Source organism: Felis catus, chromosome B1, assembly GCF_018350175.1.
Source record: "Felis catus isolate Fca126 chromosome B1, F.catus_Fca126_mat1.0, whole genome shotgun sequence".
Taxonomy (NCBI): domain Eukaryota; kingdom Metazoa; phylum Chordata; class Mammalia; order Carnivora; family Felidae; genus Felis; species Felis catus.
In genome coordinates this window covers 52939988-52953951 of record NC_058371.1, presented here as the reverse complement: position 1 = coordinate 52953951, position 13964 = coordinate 52939988, and the positions used below count along the sequence as shown (strand labels likewise).

The 13964-nt window shown below is 45.2% G+C and overlaps 1 protein-coding gene across 1 annotated transcript; it reads right to left on the bottom strand.

Annotated features, from left to right (window-relative positions):
- Positions 1–43: 43 nt before the first annotated feature.
- DEFB135 (defensin beta 135) lies at positions 44–2254 on the bottom strand. The gene is made up of 2 exons (XM_045056960.1): positions 2016–2254; positions 44–353 (listed from the first exon to the last, which is right to left on the bottom strand). Exons 1-2 carry the CDS (start codon positions 2071–2073, stop codon positions 184–186), a joined length of 228 nt encoding a protein of 75 aa, XP_044912895.1. The 5' UTR covers positions 2074–2254; the 3' UTR covers positions 44–183.
- Positions 2255–13964: the final 11710 nt, after the last annotated feature.

Sequence of the window (13964 nt, the reverse complement as noted above, 5' to 3'; positions counted from 1 at the left end):
TGAAGACAAGGAATTTAACCAAGAGATTATCTTCATAGGAGAGACACTGAATGCCTCTAAAGGTAGAGAAACAAAGCAGACATTGAAACACAGAAGGACTAAAACCATCATTTTATTAGGATAGCACAATTGAAAAGGATCTGGGTCCCAGAGGAAGTCAGCAGGAGCCTCAGATACTCACAATTATCTTCTAACCCGTACATCTAAAAGCTTTTTGTTAACGCAGCACAGACGTCTAACATCACAAAAAATGTGATAGTCTTCATTTCCTCCACATAATTTCCTGCAAACACCTTTTCCTCCCCAGCATGTAGAAAATGCTGTTCTCACATATGTATTCGCTCCACTTCTAACTGTCAACAGAAACAAGGGTTAATGCACAGTGTTCTGCAGGGTCATGATACCATGGATAAATCAGATTGAAGGCTGTACTTTATAACATTTTAATGGTAAATTGGATAAGATCAAAACATCCCAGTCATGTTATGGCTGAATGCCTGTTTTTCAGTGGCTCTCATTTTCCAGAGACCCTATTATAAGTCATTAGTTCCCATGGGCCCCCCTTACATGAATCACTAATCAACAATATGCAGGTACCAGGGCCCAGCAAATTCTGCTTGGGACTATTTGCCATGGAAAGAACACTAAGACCTCAGAGTAGTCCCAGGAATCCACAGAGGCCCTATACCAGAAGGCATGCGGGGTCTGGGATAGTAACAAGGTAGCTGGAGATTATCAGAGCCTCAGCTTGAAGAAGCAAAGACCACTGACCTAGAATTACAGAAGCCCATGGTTCTAGCTCTACATCCCAATAACATTCTGTATGATTTTTAGCCAAGTACCCTACTATCAGTCTTGGCTTAGTCACAGAGTACATGAAAAGCATCACATGGGATAATGAGTGTGAAAGGCTTTGAAATACCTGAAACACACATCTTATATCCATAAGGTTAGCATACTTTCTAACCTTAACACCTGGGTACCTCTGGAAGCTGAAAACATGGAGGGGGTGGTAGGAAGGCGACTTAAAAGAGTGCAGGTGGCTCTGAGTCACCCTCTGAACTATACACTTTTGTGTGCTAAGCCTTATCAGTCTCACCCAGCTGGTTCATGGAACCATCCCTTGGGCCTTTGCGATAGAAGAATAATCAATGTGGTATGACCAAAGGCCACTGGCAAGCAAACCTGCCTGTCAGGTGCCCGTTAGCCCTGAGGCACCCCTCTTGGGACAAGGGAGCCCAGCAGAAACACGGCTCACACTGTCCAGAGGTCCTTCCATCCAGAACAGCAGCAGTAGTCTCAACACAATCACATCTGGGCCTGTCTTCTGAGTACTGCACACCTGACCTTTAACTGGCACCTTTCGAATATGAAGGTCTGGGGAAGCTTTCTGCAGACCCCAGAAAACTACAAGCAGTTTTTGAGAACCTCCACTTCAGAGACTTAAGTGGACCCTTCTTGGTATTATCAAGTTGCTAGTTTCTGTCCAGAGGATGTGAATTCTCTCAATGATGTTCCAGGGCATCCCATCATGCTGTAAGTTAAAACACTGGAACAACCAGCTCTATTTTCTGATTCTGCTCAGCATCGAGTTTGCCTTGGCTTCTAAATGTGTGAAAAACAGTCTGGGAAACTGACTTAGGAATACAAATTCTAAAAGTCCTAAAGGAACGCCCCCCACCCTCCCGTCCCCAAATCCTATCTGTCTTCTAAATACCAATCTAAATACCAATGTGATGCCAATATCATCAGTCTGACTTTCCCCTCAAACATCACAGACTCCCCAGACCAAAATTCAGGACCATTTTCTTCACTGGAAAGAACCACCTCCTGTTATGTGTCCTCAGTATCTTCTCTCCATTTTCCGGAAAAGCCCAGAATGTCCATCTCTGTTCTCATCCCTTCCTGTTTCATCTTCCTTCCTCCAAGTCCTGCTTTCTTTTCACTCTTGTAGAACCTCATGCCCTCTCTCCCTTCACTGTTCATAGTCGCACAGGAAGGGGATTTCATTTTACCTGGTGGAACACAGGAGAGCAAGACAAGGACCACAAGGACCAAGAGTAAGCTCTTCATTGCTGAACCAATCAACAAAGGGACAACTGGAAGGCAAAGGACAGTCACTCTATATGTAGTTCTCTAGACATGGGGAGCTGCATGGCTAGTGAACCTTTCAGGAACAAGAACATCTCCTTGCTCCACTGAGCAGTCCAATAAACTAAAGGGCTGACTTTGAACATGACATCTCACCATGAAAATCTCCTTCCTTAGTGTCATTTGTATGCTGGCAACTGAATTCACACTGCATCAACAGCCCTATTCTATATTCTCTATATATGATAGAATATAAAGTGAGATATATATATATATAGTGTATATAAAGTTATATATATATATATATATATATATATATATATATATATATATAGTGAGATAGTACATAAACTGGACTGGTGTTTTCAACTTCAAGAAGTGTGTGATGTGATTGAGATTTTAGATCTGTGAAAGACTCCTAAAAGAATTGCAAAGCAAAAATCAATATATACAGGAAGAGTAGAAGACATGAGTTGGGAGCACCCCAAAAAGATGCGATCAAGGGAGCATGAGGGTACTAAGGGACACTCTCCTGAGGATCACTTTCTAACCTGGAGCATTGGCTACAGCCACATCAGCATTCTCTCACTCCGTCTGCCTGTTATCTCCTTTTATCCAACCAATCTGCTTGTCCTCTAACTTTACTCTTTCCACTGTGCCCGCCAGAATCTCAGTTCCTTCTACTTTGCATCTTCTCCCCCAGCACACCCTTCTGCCTCTGGGTCCCTGTGAACTGCTGGGTTCTCCTCGGAGGACACTACTCCATAGTAGCCTTCGGTGATTAGAGGCTGTTCATCTGCTGAGGCCCCACATATCATAGGACAGGTAAGCAGCATTTCATAATCTCCTAACAGCCCCATGCTATTTCCAGAACAATAGCAGGCATGCCCCTGATACCTCCTTCCCCTCACCCCACTTACAACCAATCTTACCAATTGTGCTCCAACATATAGCTCACACCCAACCATTTCACTCCATCTCCACTATCACCACACACTCCAAGGCGTCACCATGATTCATTAAACCAATTAAATCACTTCCTAACTGGTCTCCCATATTTTTTTTTTCACATATTTACTATTCATCCTTCCTGCAGTAACCAAAATAACCTTCATAAGGGTCATTAAATTGGGTCATGCATTTGCTCTGCATAAAACCTTTCCGGTAAGAATTAAGACTAGAATTACCAGGGGCGCCTGGGTGGCGCAGTCGGTTAAGCGTCCGACTTCAGCCAGGTCACGATCTCGCGGTCCGTGAGTTTGAGCCCCGCGTCAGGCTCTGGGCTGATGGCTCGGAGCCTGGAGCCTGTTTCCGATTCTGTGTCTCCCTCTCTCTCTGCCCCTCCCCCGTTCATGCTCTGTCTCTCTCTGTCCCAAAAAAAAAAAAAAAAAAAAAAAAATTGAAAAAAGACTAGAATTACCATATGATCCAGCAAGTCCACTTCTGGGTATATATCCAATGGAAATGAAATCGTTACCCTCAAGAGACAGCTGCACTCCCATGTTCATTAAGATAGATAGATATAGATATAGATATAGATATAGATATAGATATAGATATAGATGATATAAATATAGATATAGATATATTCACAATAGCCTAAACAGAGGAACAAACTAAGTGTCCATCAAAAGACGAATGGATAAGAAAATGTGGCATATACACACCTACAATGGAATAATATATATCACTAAAAAAAAAAAGAAAAGAGGGGCGCCTGGGTGGCTCAGTCAGTTGAGCGGCCAACTTCAGCTCGGGTCATGATCTCATGGTCGGTGAGTTCAAGCCCCGCGTCGGGCTCTGTGCTGACAGCTCGGAGCCTGGAGCCTGTTTCAGATTCTGTGTCTCCCTCTCGCTGACCCTCCCCTGTTCATGCTCTGTCTCTCTCTGTCTCAAAAATAAATAAAACATTAAAAAAAATTTAAAAAAAGAAAAGAAAAAAGAAAATCCCACCATTTGTAACAACATGAATGGATTTTAAAGGTATTATGCTAAATGAAATAAGTCAAGCGAAAAGAGACAAATTCTGTATAATCTCACTTATATATATGGAATTTTAAAAAAACAAACTCACAGAAAAGGAGATCAGATTTGTAGTTGCCAGAGGTATAGGGTGGGAGGTGGAGGAAAAGTGAGTATAGGTGGTCAAAGGTGCAAACTTCCAGTTATAAGGTAAAGAAGTTCTGGACATGTAATGTACATGATAACTATAGCTTTAAGAAAAAGTTCTGTGTATTTGAAACTTGCTAAAAGAGTAGATCTTGGGGTGCCTGGGTGGCTCAGTCAGTTAAGCGTCTGACTTCAGCTCAGGTCATGATCTCACAGTTTATGAGTTCGAGCCCCGCATCGGGCTCTGTGCTGACAGCTCAGAGCCTGGAGCCTGTTTCAGATTCTGTGTCTCCCTCTCTCTCTGACCCTCCCCTGTTCATGCTCTGTCTCTCTCTGTCTCAAAAATAAATAAATGTTAAACAAATAATAAATTTTTTTTAAAGTTTAAAAAAAGAGTACATCTTAGAAGTTCTCATCACAAGGAAAAAAATGTGTACCTATGTCAAGTGATAGATATTAACTAAATTTATTACACTAATCATTCTGAAATACATTTGTATGTCAATATGCTGTGCGTATGGTACCTTAAGCTTATAAAATGTTATATTCAATTCTATCTCAATAAAACTGGGGGAGAAATCTAAGCATTCAGCAGATTAACCAAAGTTGTTCAGGAAGATCAGAGAATTTGATTCAGAGAATGTTAAAGACAATCTTACCGCTCAACCTTCCCAGTCCCTCTTCTGGGACTTCATCAAGATAAAAAGCTTCTGAGAACGACTGAGTGGCTCAGTCAGCTGAGTGTCTGACTTCGGCTCAGGTCATGATCTTGCGGTCCTTGAGTTCGAGCCCCATGTTGGGCTCTGTGCTGACAGCTCAGAGTCTGGAGCCTGTTTCCGATTCTGTGTCTCCTTCTCTTTCTGCTCCTCCCCCGCTTGCTCTCTCTCTCTCTCTCTCCCCCTCTCTCAAAACTAAGTAAACATTTTTTTAAAAGATTAAAAGCCTCTGCACAGTGAAGGAAGCAATCCACAAAACTAATAGGCAGCTTACAGAATGGGAGAAGATATTTGCAAACGGCATACTTGATAAAGCGTGAGTATCCAAAATCTATAGGTTTATCAAACTCAACACCCAAAAGACAAGTAATCCAGTTAAGAAATGAACAGAAAACACTTTTCGAAAGATGACATCCAGATGGCTAACAGACACATGAAAAGATGTTCAGCATCACTCATCGTCAGGGAAATGCAAATCAAAACTATTCTGAGATACCACCTCACACCTGTCAGAATGGCTAAAATTAACAACTCAGGCAACAACAGATGTTGTTGAAGATGTGGAGAAAGGGGAACACTTTTGCACTGTTAGTAGGAATGCAAACTGGCGCCACTCTGGAAAATATTATGGACTCCTCAAAAAGTTAAAAATAGAACTAACCTATGACCCAGCAATTGCCCCACTGTGTATTCACCCAAAGGGTACAAAACTTCAGATTCAAAGGTGTACATGCACCTTGATGTTTGTAGCATTATTATCAACAATAGCCAAACTGCGGAGAGAGTCCCAATGTCTAGTGACTGATGAATGGATAAAGAGGTGGTATACATATATACAATGGAATATTACTTAGCCATCAAAAAGAATGAAATCTTGTCATTTGCAATGACATGCGTGGAGCTTGAAAGTATTACACTAATGAAATAAGTCAATCAGAGAAAGACAAATCCCATATGATTTCACTCATACGTGGAATTTAGGAAACAAAACACATGAAAATATGGGAAGTGGGGGGAGAGAACAGAGGGAAACAAACCACAGGATGCTCTTCGTGATAAAGAACAAACTATGGGTTGATGGAGGGAGGTGGGTGGGAGATGAGCTAGATGGGTGATGGGTACTAAGGAGGGCACTTGTGATGAGCACTGGGTGTTCTATGTAAGTGGGGAATCACTGAATTCTGCTCGTGAAACCAATATTACACTGCATGCTAACTAGAATTTAAATAAAATTTTTAAAAGAAAAAGAATACATATTAGGATACAGAAAGCAACTGTCAAGGTCACACAGCAGGTCACGGGTGAAGTGGATCTAGAACTCAGGACGAGACTCCCCGAGCTGTTATCATTTTTCTAGCTTTACTGAGGTACGATTGACAAATGAACACTAAAGATATTTCAGGCGTGCAATGTGATGTTTTGACACACACATACCTTGTGAAATGACTCCCCTAATCAAGCTAATTAACCTAGCCATCACCTCACATATTTGTCTTTTTTATGGTGACAATACTTAAGATCAGTTCTCCTCGCAAATTTCAAGCATATAATACATTATGACCAGACCTGTTATCTTTTCTATTCTGCCTTTGCTGGGTGTCCTCAAGTTGCCTCCAGTCACACCTATGTCATGATATGATGCGTCTTCACATACACATATGCACCGACCATCTCTGAAGCATGCGGTTCAGTACACTTGCGTGTACTGAAATACTGAGGCAGAGGCAGAGGAAATGGGTGTAGCCAGGGAGATTCTTTAGTCTCAAATTCCACTAATTCCCAAAACTTGAGAGTCCCTTGTGAGTCTCTTAACATCTACAACACATAAGGAAATTTTATAATAATCTCCAAGCCTGATCACAAGCGTTTTTTCTTTTCTTTTCTTTTCTTTTCTTTTTTTTTTTTTTTTATGTTTATTTTTTGAGAGAGCTGGAGCGCAAGCAGGGGGCGGGGCAGAAAGAGAGGGAGACAGAGGATCCGAGGCAGGCTCCAAGCTGTCAGCACAAAGCCTCTTGTGGGGCTTGAACTCACCAGCTGAGAGATCATGACCCGAGACGAAGCCAGCCGCTCAACTGACCGGGCCGCCCAGGTGCCCCTGAGCACAAGCGTTTTATAGGCTTTTTTTCCCCCTAACTACAAAATAAGAGTTACCATCATCCTTCTTTCTCTCCCAAGGGTCTTCTTCCACTCCTCCTTGACAGTGGCATTCTCTCCAGATTCTCTCCTCAGCATTGTCCTTTTATTCACCTTGCAGACGCTCTCATGAGTGATTCTGTCTGAACTCAGAGCTTGCACTCTGGTGGGGATTCCACGACTTCAGTCATCAGGGCTCTACAACTGGACTGCTGGGCACCCACGGAGAAAAATCACACAATAAAGTAGACCAGCGCCCCTGTCAAGTCAGGGAGCGCCCAAAGCTGCCCGACGACTCTTGTGTCTGCCTAGTCGGCACTGTCTCCCAAATGCCAGGGCCAATTTCAGAGCTCCCCCGCTTTCTTCAGACCTTGCCCTTCATCATCTCCACCCTCCCTTCCAACTGGCAACAACGCCTCCTCCATCTCAAAACCCTACGGTCAGATCTACACACTCCAGTCTGAATCCTTCCTTTTCTCCTTCCTGCCTATGACAGCTCCGTCCAGCAAAGGTCTAGGACAACAGTTTCGAACTGGAACGTGCACATCCCGGAGGGTCAAACTTTTTTTTCCGAGTTAATTGAAGCCAGAAACAAGGAGCCGCAAGGCAAGGCGCGCCTGGGGGAGGTGTTGGCGCTGGGCGGGGAGAGAAGCCAGCGAGACTCCTCGGCCCAGGGGCTGCACCTGGAGGCCGAGGGGGCAGCGGGGCCGCCAGGCTTCCCCCCCTTCCTTCCGCTCGACGTGCGGGGCGGCGGGAGAGGCGCGGACCCGCTACCCTCTGGCTTCCCCTGCCCGCAGGGCGAGACAGCCGCACCAGGCGCCCCACGCTGAGCCAAAAGGGCGCCCCACCTCTGCCTCCCCCGAGAGAAGGGGAGCCTCACCTACTCGAACTCGGAGCAGCCTCTCCCTTACCTTCTGCGGGGGTCTCCCACGCTTGCGCCCGCGGAGGAGGCGTCTGGCGCCCCGGGAGGCACCGCGGGGCCCCAAGGGAGAGTGGCGCGCAGAGGCTCTGGGCCGCTTCCCTGCGCCACGGGGAGGACGGGCGGCCAGAGAGCCCCCAGCAGCTCCGTCGCTGGGCCCGGGGGACAGCACCCAGGCTGCTTAGGGGACAAGCGGGTCCCGCGGGTGCGCAGGGCCTCTGCCACGGCCAATGCCTTTGTACAGCAGCAACCTGCGGGATGACACAAAAGCTATCCTGGGGCACATCAGTGCCCAGGGCCAGAAACACGGCCTTCTGCCACCCCAAACCCTGGCCCAGCTCACGTAGCCTTGAGCTAGGCCGACTACCAGCTGCCGTTGTGCTGGGCCCTGACACGGCTGACGAGGGCAAATGTTGCACCATCCTTGGTTCACACCACGGGGGACATAAGGCTGGCAGAGCCCGGGCGCGTGACCCGCTGTTGCGCCACATAGAGAGCATGCGCAGGAGCAGCGGCTTCAATGTCTTCTGCAACCAGGGGCAGGCCAGAGGCCGCGGGCAGGGGAGGGCCTGGCAGAGGAGGACACCAGGGACGACAAGATGGGCAAGTTCATGCCCAAGATCCCGGGTGCTTCAAAAACAGGAAGTGAGTCTCCTGGTCCACCAGACCGGGTCTGGGTGCCCACAGGGCCCTCACGCCAAAGCAGTGGGGAAGCCCACTGAGCACAGTCAGAGCTCCAATCCACTTGAGGCTCGCCTGGTGGCTGCCCTGCCTCTTCCCCCTGTCTTCTCTCGCCTTGGGGCTCCAGGCCCTCACTGAGCAATGCCTTACTCCCCCAACCCATCTCCAATCCCTGTGCCCTCAGCCTCCCCCTTCCTACACATCTGCCATCACCATCTCTTTGGGCTTCGGCTTCCCTTTGGGCCTTCATTCGCCTCCAGGCCCCATCTTTTGTGCCTCAGCCTCCCCCCGCCCCCCCCCAACCCAGTTCTCTCCAGGCCTTGTGTCTCAGGAACTTCTCTCAGGGTTGCCCTCTGCACACAGCCTCCTGGCTATGCCGCTTCTTCACTCTGCTGCCTCTTTGCCCTTTCCTGGCAGGGCCCGTTGTCTCCACCTCCATCTCAGGTGACTTGGTCCTACTTCTTTCCCCTGCTTGAAAACCTCATTTGCCTCCCTCCCTGCTTCCTGCCACCTTTCTTAGTGGCCCATCTTTCCACCTTGGGATGGCAGGGCTGCTTACAGGCCGTTTGTGAGGAAGGAGTGCAGCCAGACCCAAAAAGCTGTCTGTCCCTCCCAGGAAGTACAGTGGGGCTGGGGCAGGGGGAGGGGGGTGCAGAGGGCAGTGGGTGCAAGCACAGAGGACCGCTAGGGGGCTGCCTTGCCAAGAGAACTGAGGTCTACCTGGCCACTCTTCCAGCAAGGCTCTGGCATCACCTGGCAAGGAGTGAGAGTTTTTGTCACACAATAAAACCAGGTCTGGACGGATGATGCTGGGCCCCAGCTTCCTGAAGGGTCTCCTGCACATCCTGACAGTCACGTTCATGGGCGCCATCCCCAGCCATGCCACGGAAAGGGCCTGGATGTGGAGTACTTGTACTTGAACAGGTAAGGGCAGAGGACAGATGTGGTGGGACCTGAGCCCCAGCCCACGGCTCCCCGGGGGCCTGATGCACTTGAAGTGGGAGTGGCCCTCGCCCTGCAGGGGCCCAGCAAACCTCAACTCCACCCTCTTCAGGATGCTTTCTTCTTTGTCACCAACCCACATAACCTGTCCAAATTTCCCCGCTTACCTTTCTTGTGTCTTTTTCACCTCCGGAGAGTAACTTTGATTTGGAGTTACACATTTTGGCATCAAATGTTTCGAAAGTTCCCCACTGTAGATGCTAACATTGTGAAATTAGTGTTTCTGCTATTTCTTTTTAACAGTTTAGGGGATTTTTTTTTTAAGTATAAGAAATCCCAATTGCTCAGACTGAGAAATCGTGTGTGTGTGTGTGTGTGTGTGTGTGTGTGTGTGTGTGTGTGGTGTTGTTGTTGTTGTTTGGGGTTTTTTAAATTTAAACTCTAGTTAGTTAACATATAGTGCAATATTGGGTTTAGGAGTAGAATTCAGTAATTCATCGCATACAACACCCCCGGCTCATCACAACAAGTGCCCTCCTTAGTACCCAACATATTACCCACCTAGCGCATCTCCCACCCACCTCCCAATGTCAACCCGTAGTTTGTTCTCTATCAAGAGTCTCTTGTGGTTTGTTTCCCTCTCTTCTCTTTTTCCACCCCTTTTACATATTTTCATATGTTTTGTTTCCTAAATTCCACATATGAGTGAAATCATACGGTATTTGTCTTTCTCTGATTGACTTATTTCACTAGCATAATACATTCTAGCACCATTCATGTCATTGCAGATGACAAGATTTCATTCTTTTTGATGGCTGCGTAATATTCCAGTGTGTGTGTGTGTGTGTGTGTGTGTGTGTGTGTGTGTGCGCGTGCATGCGTGTGTATACACCACCTCTTGTTTATCCATTCATCAATCAGTGGACATGTGGGCTCTCTCCATAGTTTAGCTATTGTTGATAATGCTGCTATAAACATTGGGGTGCTTGTACCCCCTTCGAATCTGTATTTTTGTAACCTTTGGGTAAATATCCAGTATGGACTGGGAAATGATTTAAGAAACAAGACCACCAAATGAAGGCAGCAGTTCTAACTCCCAGCAGCTGGAGAAGGGTGGGTGGTGGGACTGGGGGACACTTCCGCTCCCCAACAGCTCCTAGTGTGATTACCAAAGACAACGCCCAAGTAGGAGTGACAGCAGGGACTTTTGTCCTGGTAGAAAAGGTCACTGAGGAGTCAGATGACCTGGAGTGTTCCTTGGCTTTGATGTGCTTGCTGACAAGTTTGATTTCGCTCTTAGACCCTCCTGTCTGCATCCTCCACATTCTGCTTAATAACACATCTCCTCAAATGTGATTCTATATATTTTGGTGTTAGCAATAAAATACAATGCACAAAATAAAAAAGAAATAAGGAGGCATGTTTTCTCAACTTCCAAATTTATTCTCCTTCAACATATCTGAAGGGGCGCCTGGGTGGTTCAGTCGGTTGAGCGTCCAACTTTGGCTGAGGTCCTCATCTCACAGTTCGTGGGTTCAAGCCCCGAGTTGGGCTCTATGCTGACAGCTCAGAGCCTGCAGCCTGCTTCAAGTTCTGTGTCTCCCGTTCCCTCTCTGCCCCTCTCCCACTCATGCTCTCTGTCTCTCAAAAATTAATAAGCATTAAAAAATTAAAAAAAAAAAAACAAAAAACATCTGGAGCTGAGGCATCCTGCCAGTTCTTCCCAAATTCCCACTTCATCCTGTTTTACGAATGAAAAGCATACCCAAACGCACATATCCCAAGTCTTGCTCTGATGCAACAACCTAAGATGTAAAATCTCCTTGGCAACAGAATGTCAATTGAAACTTGGTTTGAAGAGTTTCTTTCATTTAAGCCCAAATGTTTTGGGCCCCATTGATATGTTCCTAATTCAAGTATGTGTGTAAGGTGGCAGGACTGATGGCAATTTCCATGTAACTACTCATCCTCCAGCGGCTGAAAGTATGCATTGCTCCTGAGAGAAGTTTCCGTGAAAGTAAAGCATGAGAAGAAACACTGACGGTGCTGATACCGTATTTCATCCGGGTAACAAAGTCATTAACAAAGTCATATCTGGGTTCCATGCTGTATGTTTATATATTTTGCCATTGTAATTCAGAAGTAAGAATCTGTGGCAGAGGCTATGAATTAAATTGTTTGGATAAAAAAAATAAAGTCAGATCTTTTCTGATGGATAGTAAGGCTAATTAAGCTGATTCATTTGATTAGTCAATATGGTGGATATTCTCCATGGAGCAAATGAGCTATAGCTGAAGTTTTGAGTTTTAATGAAATGTATAAATAACATGATAAAATAAAAGCGGTTATCAAAAAATTATATTGGTGAACATATATAGAAGTTAACAGTATTTTAATGTCCCAACTAGTTATGAGAATAAACGGTTAAATGGGATGACTGTAAGTCATCTAGGTAACTTAACACCTTTTTGGTAAACTCAGAAAGTAAGAAAGGAACGACTGTAAAGCTGGGGTAATAAATGCATTCACAAATCAGATGTTTGTAATTCTTTCATAGCAGCAAAACTGGAGAGAGACATAATTACTTGTCAACTGATAGGGCATTTTTAAAACTTGTTGATCACTAATGATTTTTCAGCATATAACTCAGACAATTCAAGGAATTGAGAGACAGTGCTATCACATGACTCCCAGATCCATCTACTCATTTCACAAACAAGTTTTTTAATGAATTTCATCTAAAAAAAACAGGAATGGAACTCACTATAAAATCTAGCAGTAAAGAATATTTACCTATGGGGCGCCTGGGTGGCGCAGTCGGTTAAACGTCCGACTTCGGCCAGGTCACAATCTCGCGGTCCGGGAGTTCGAGCCCCGCGTCAGGCTCTGGGCTGATGGCTCAGAGCCTGGAGCCTGTTTCCGATTCTGTGTCTCCCTCTCTCTCTGCCCCTCCCCCGTTCATGCTCTGTCTTTCTCTGTCCCAAAAATAAAATAAAAAACGTTGGAAAAAAATTAAAAAAAAAAAGAATATTTACCTAAAGATATGTGAACCAATTGAAAAAATTATTTTGTCCATCTCATTGGAAATAAATTTCTAATCAAGTTTTACTTTATAAATTTAATTACTTGTCAAAATTGATTTTTGTATTTATATTGTTTTGTTCAGTTGAATACTAACAATAATGATAATGACCACTTGGCCCAGAAGACATTTCTTTTTTTGTTTGTTTGTTTGTTTATTTATTTTTGAGAGAGAGAGAGCATGAGCAGGGGTGGGGCAGAGAGAGAGGGAGACACAGAATCCAAAGCAGGCTCAGGCTCCAAGCTGTCAGCACATAGCCTGATGCGGGGCTCGAACTCACGAACCACGAGATCATGACCTGAACCAAGTCATATGCTTAACTGATTGAGCCAGCCAGGCACCGCCCCAGAAGACATTTCTAATACTACAGTCAGGCATGAAAAAGATAGAAATTTCTATTTTGTTCCAGAGATAAAATGGGATAGTAAATCCTATCCTTACCTTAGCTCACCCTTCCTTTTCACAGGCTAATTTCAAAAAAAAAAAAAAAAAAAAAAGTATCCATTTGCTCTTTATTTTATCACTCCCACCACCACTTACTGCCATCAGCTCTTCGCATTCAATACCCAAAAGGAAAAATCACAAATGTCCTCTTTTTACTAAGTTCAATAAACATTTTCTCCAACCTCATAGCGGTATTCAGCAGTATTGATCATTCCCCTCTATCCATCTTATCTTGATTTTTAATTACTGAGCCCCCACTCACCTGATTTTTCTCCTGACTCCTTTGCTTCTGTTTGCCCTTTAACTGTTAGAACTCCTCAAAGTTGTCCCCAAAACCTTGATTTTAGTTGCACTCAAGAGGTTTTCCCAGGGTGATGCCAACCACCCTCATCTTTTGCCCAACAATTTCCAAAATTATACCTTATACCCCAGTGTCTGTCCTGATTGTCAGCCAAGCCCATCTGCCCACTGCCTGTTGCGCACAGTAAAGAGTATGGATAATAGGCTATGCTGACTTGCCTCAAAATAATGTGTGTGTCTTAAAGAAAACCACTTTACTTTCCTGTGCTTCAGGTTTTTTGTATTCATTATTCAGAAAGGCTTATCAAAGGATTAAATAAGATGATGTTGGGGGCGCCTGGGTGGCTCAGTCGGTTGGGCGTCCGACTTCAGCCCTGGTCATGATCTCACGGTTTGTGGGTTCGAGACCCGCGTTGGGCTCTGTGCTGACAGCTCAGAGCCTGGAGCCTGCTTTGAATTCTGTGTCTCCCTCTCTCTCTCTCTGCCCCTTCCCTACTCGTACTCTGTCTCTCTCTGTCTCTCAAAAACAAATAAACATTGAAAAAAA

What these genes read in the sequence shown, in the direction of transcription:
- DEFB135 (XM_045056960.1), bottom strand. Translation starts at nt 2,073, where the DNA reads ATGAAGAGCTTACTCTTGGTCCTTGTGGTCCTTGTCTTGCTCTCCTGT. An exon ending in GCTCTCCTGTGTTCCACCAG is followed by an intron (nt 354 to 2,015) that starts GTAAAATGAAAT and finishes TTCTGTTGACAG; the next exon opens with TTAGAAGTGGAGCGAATACA.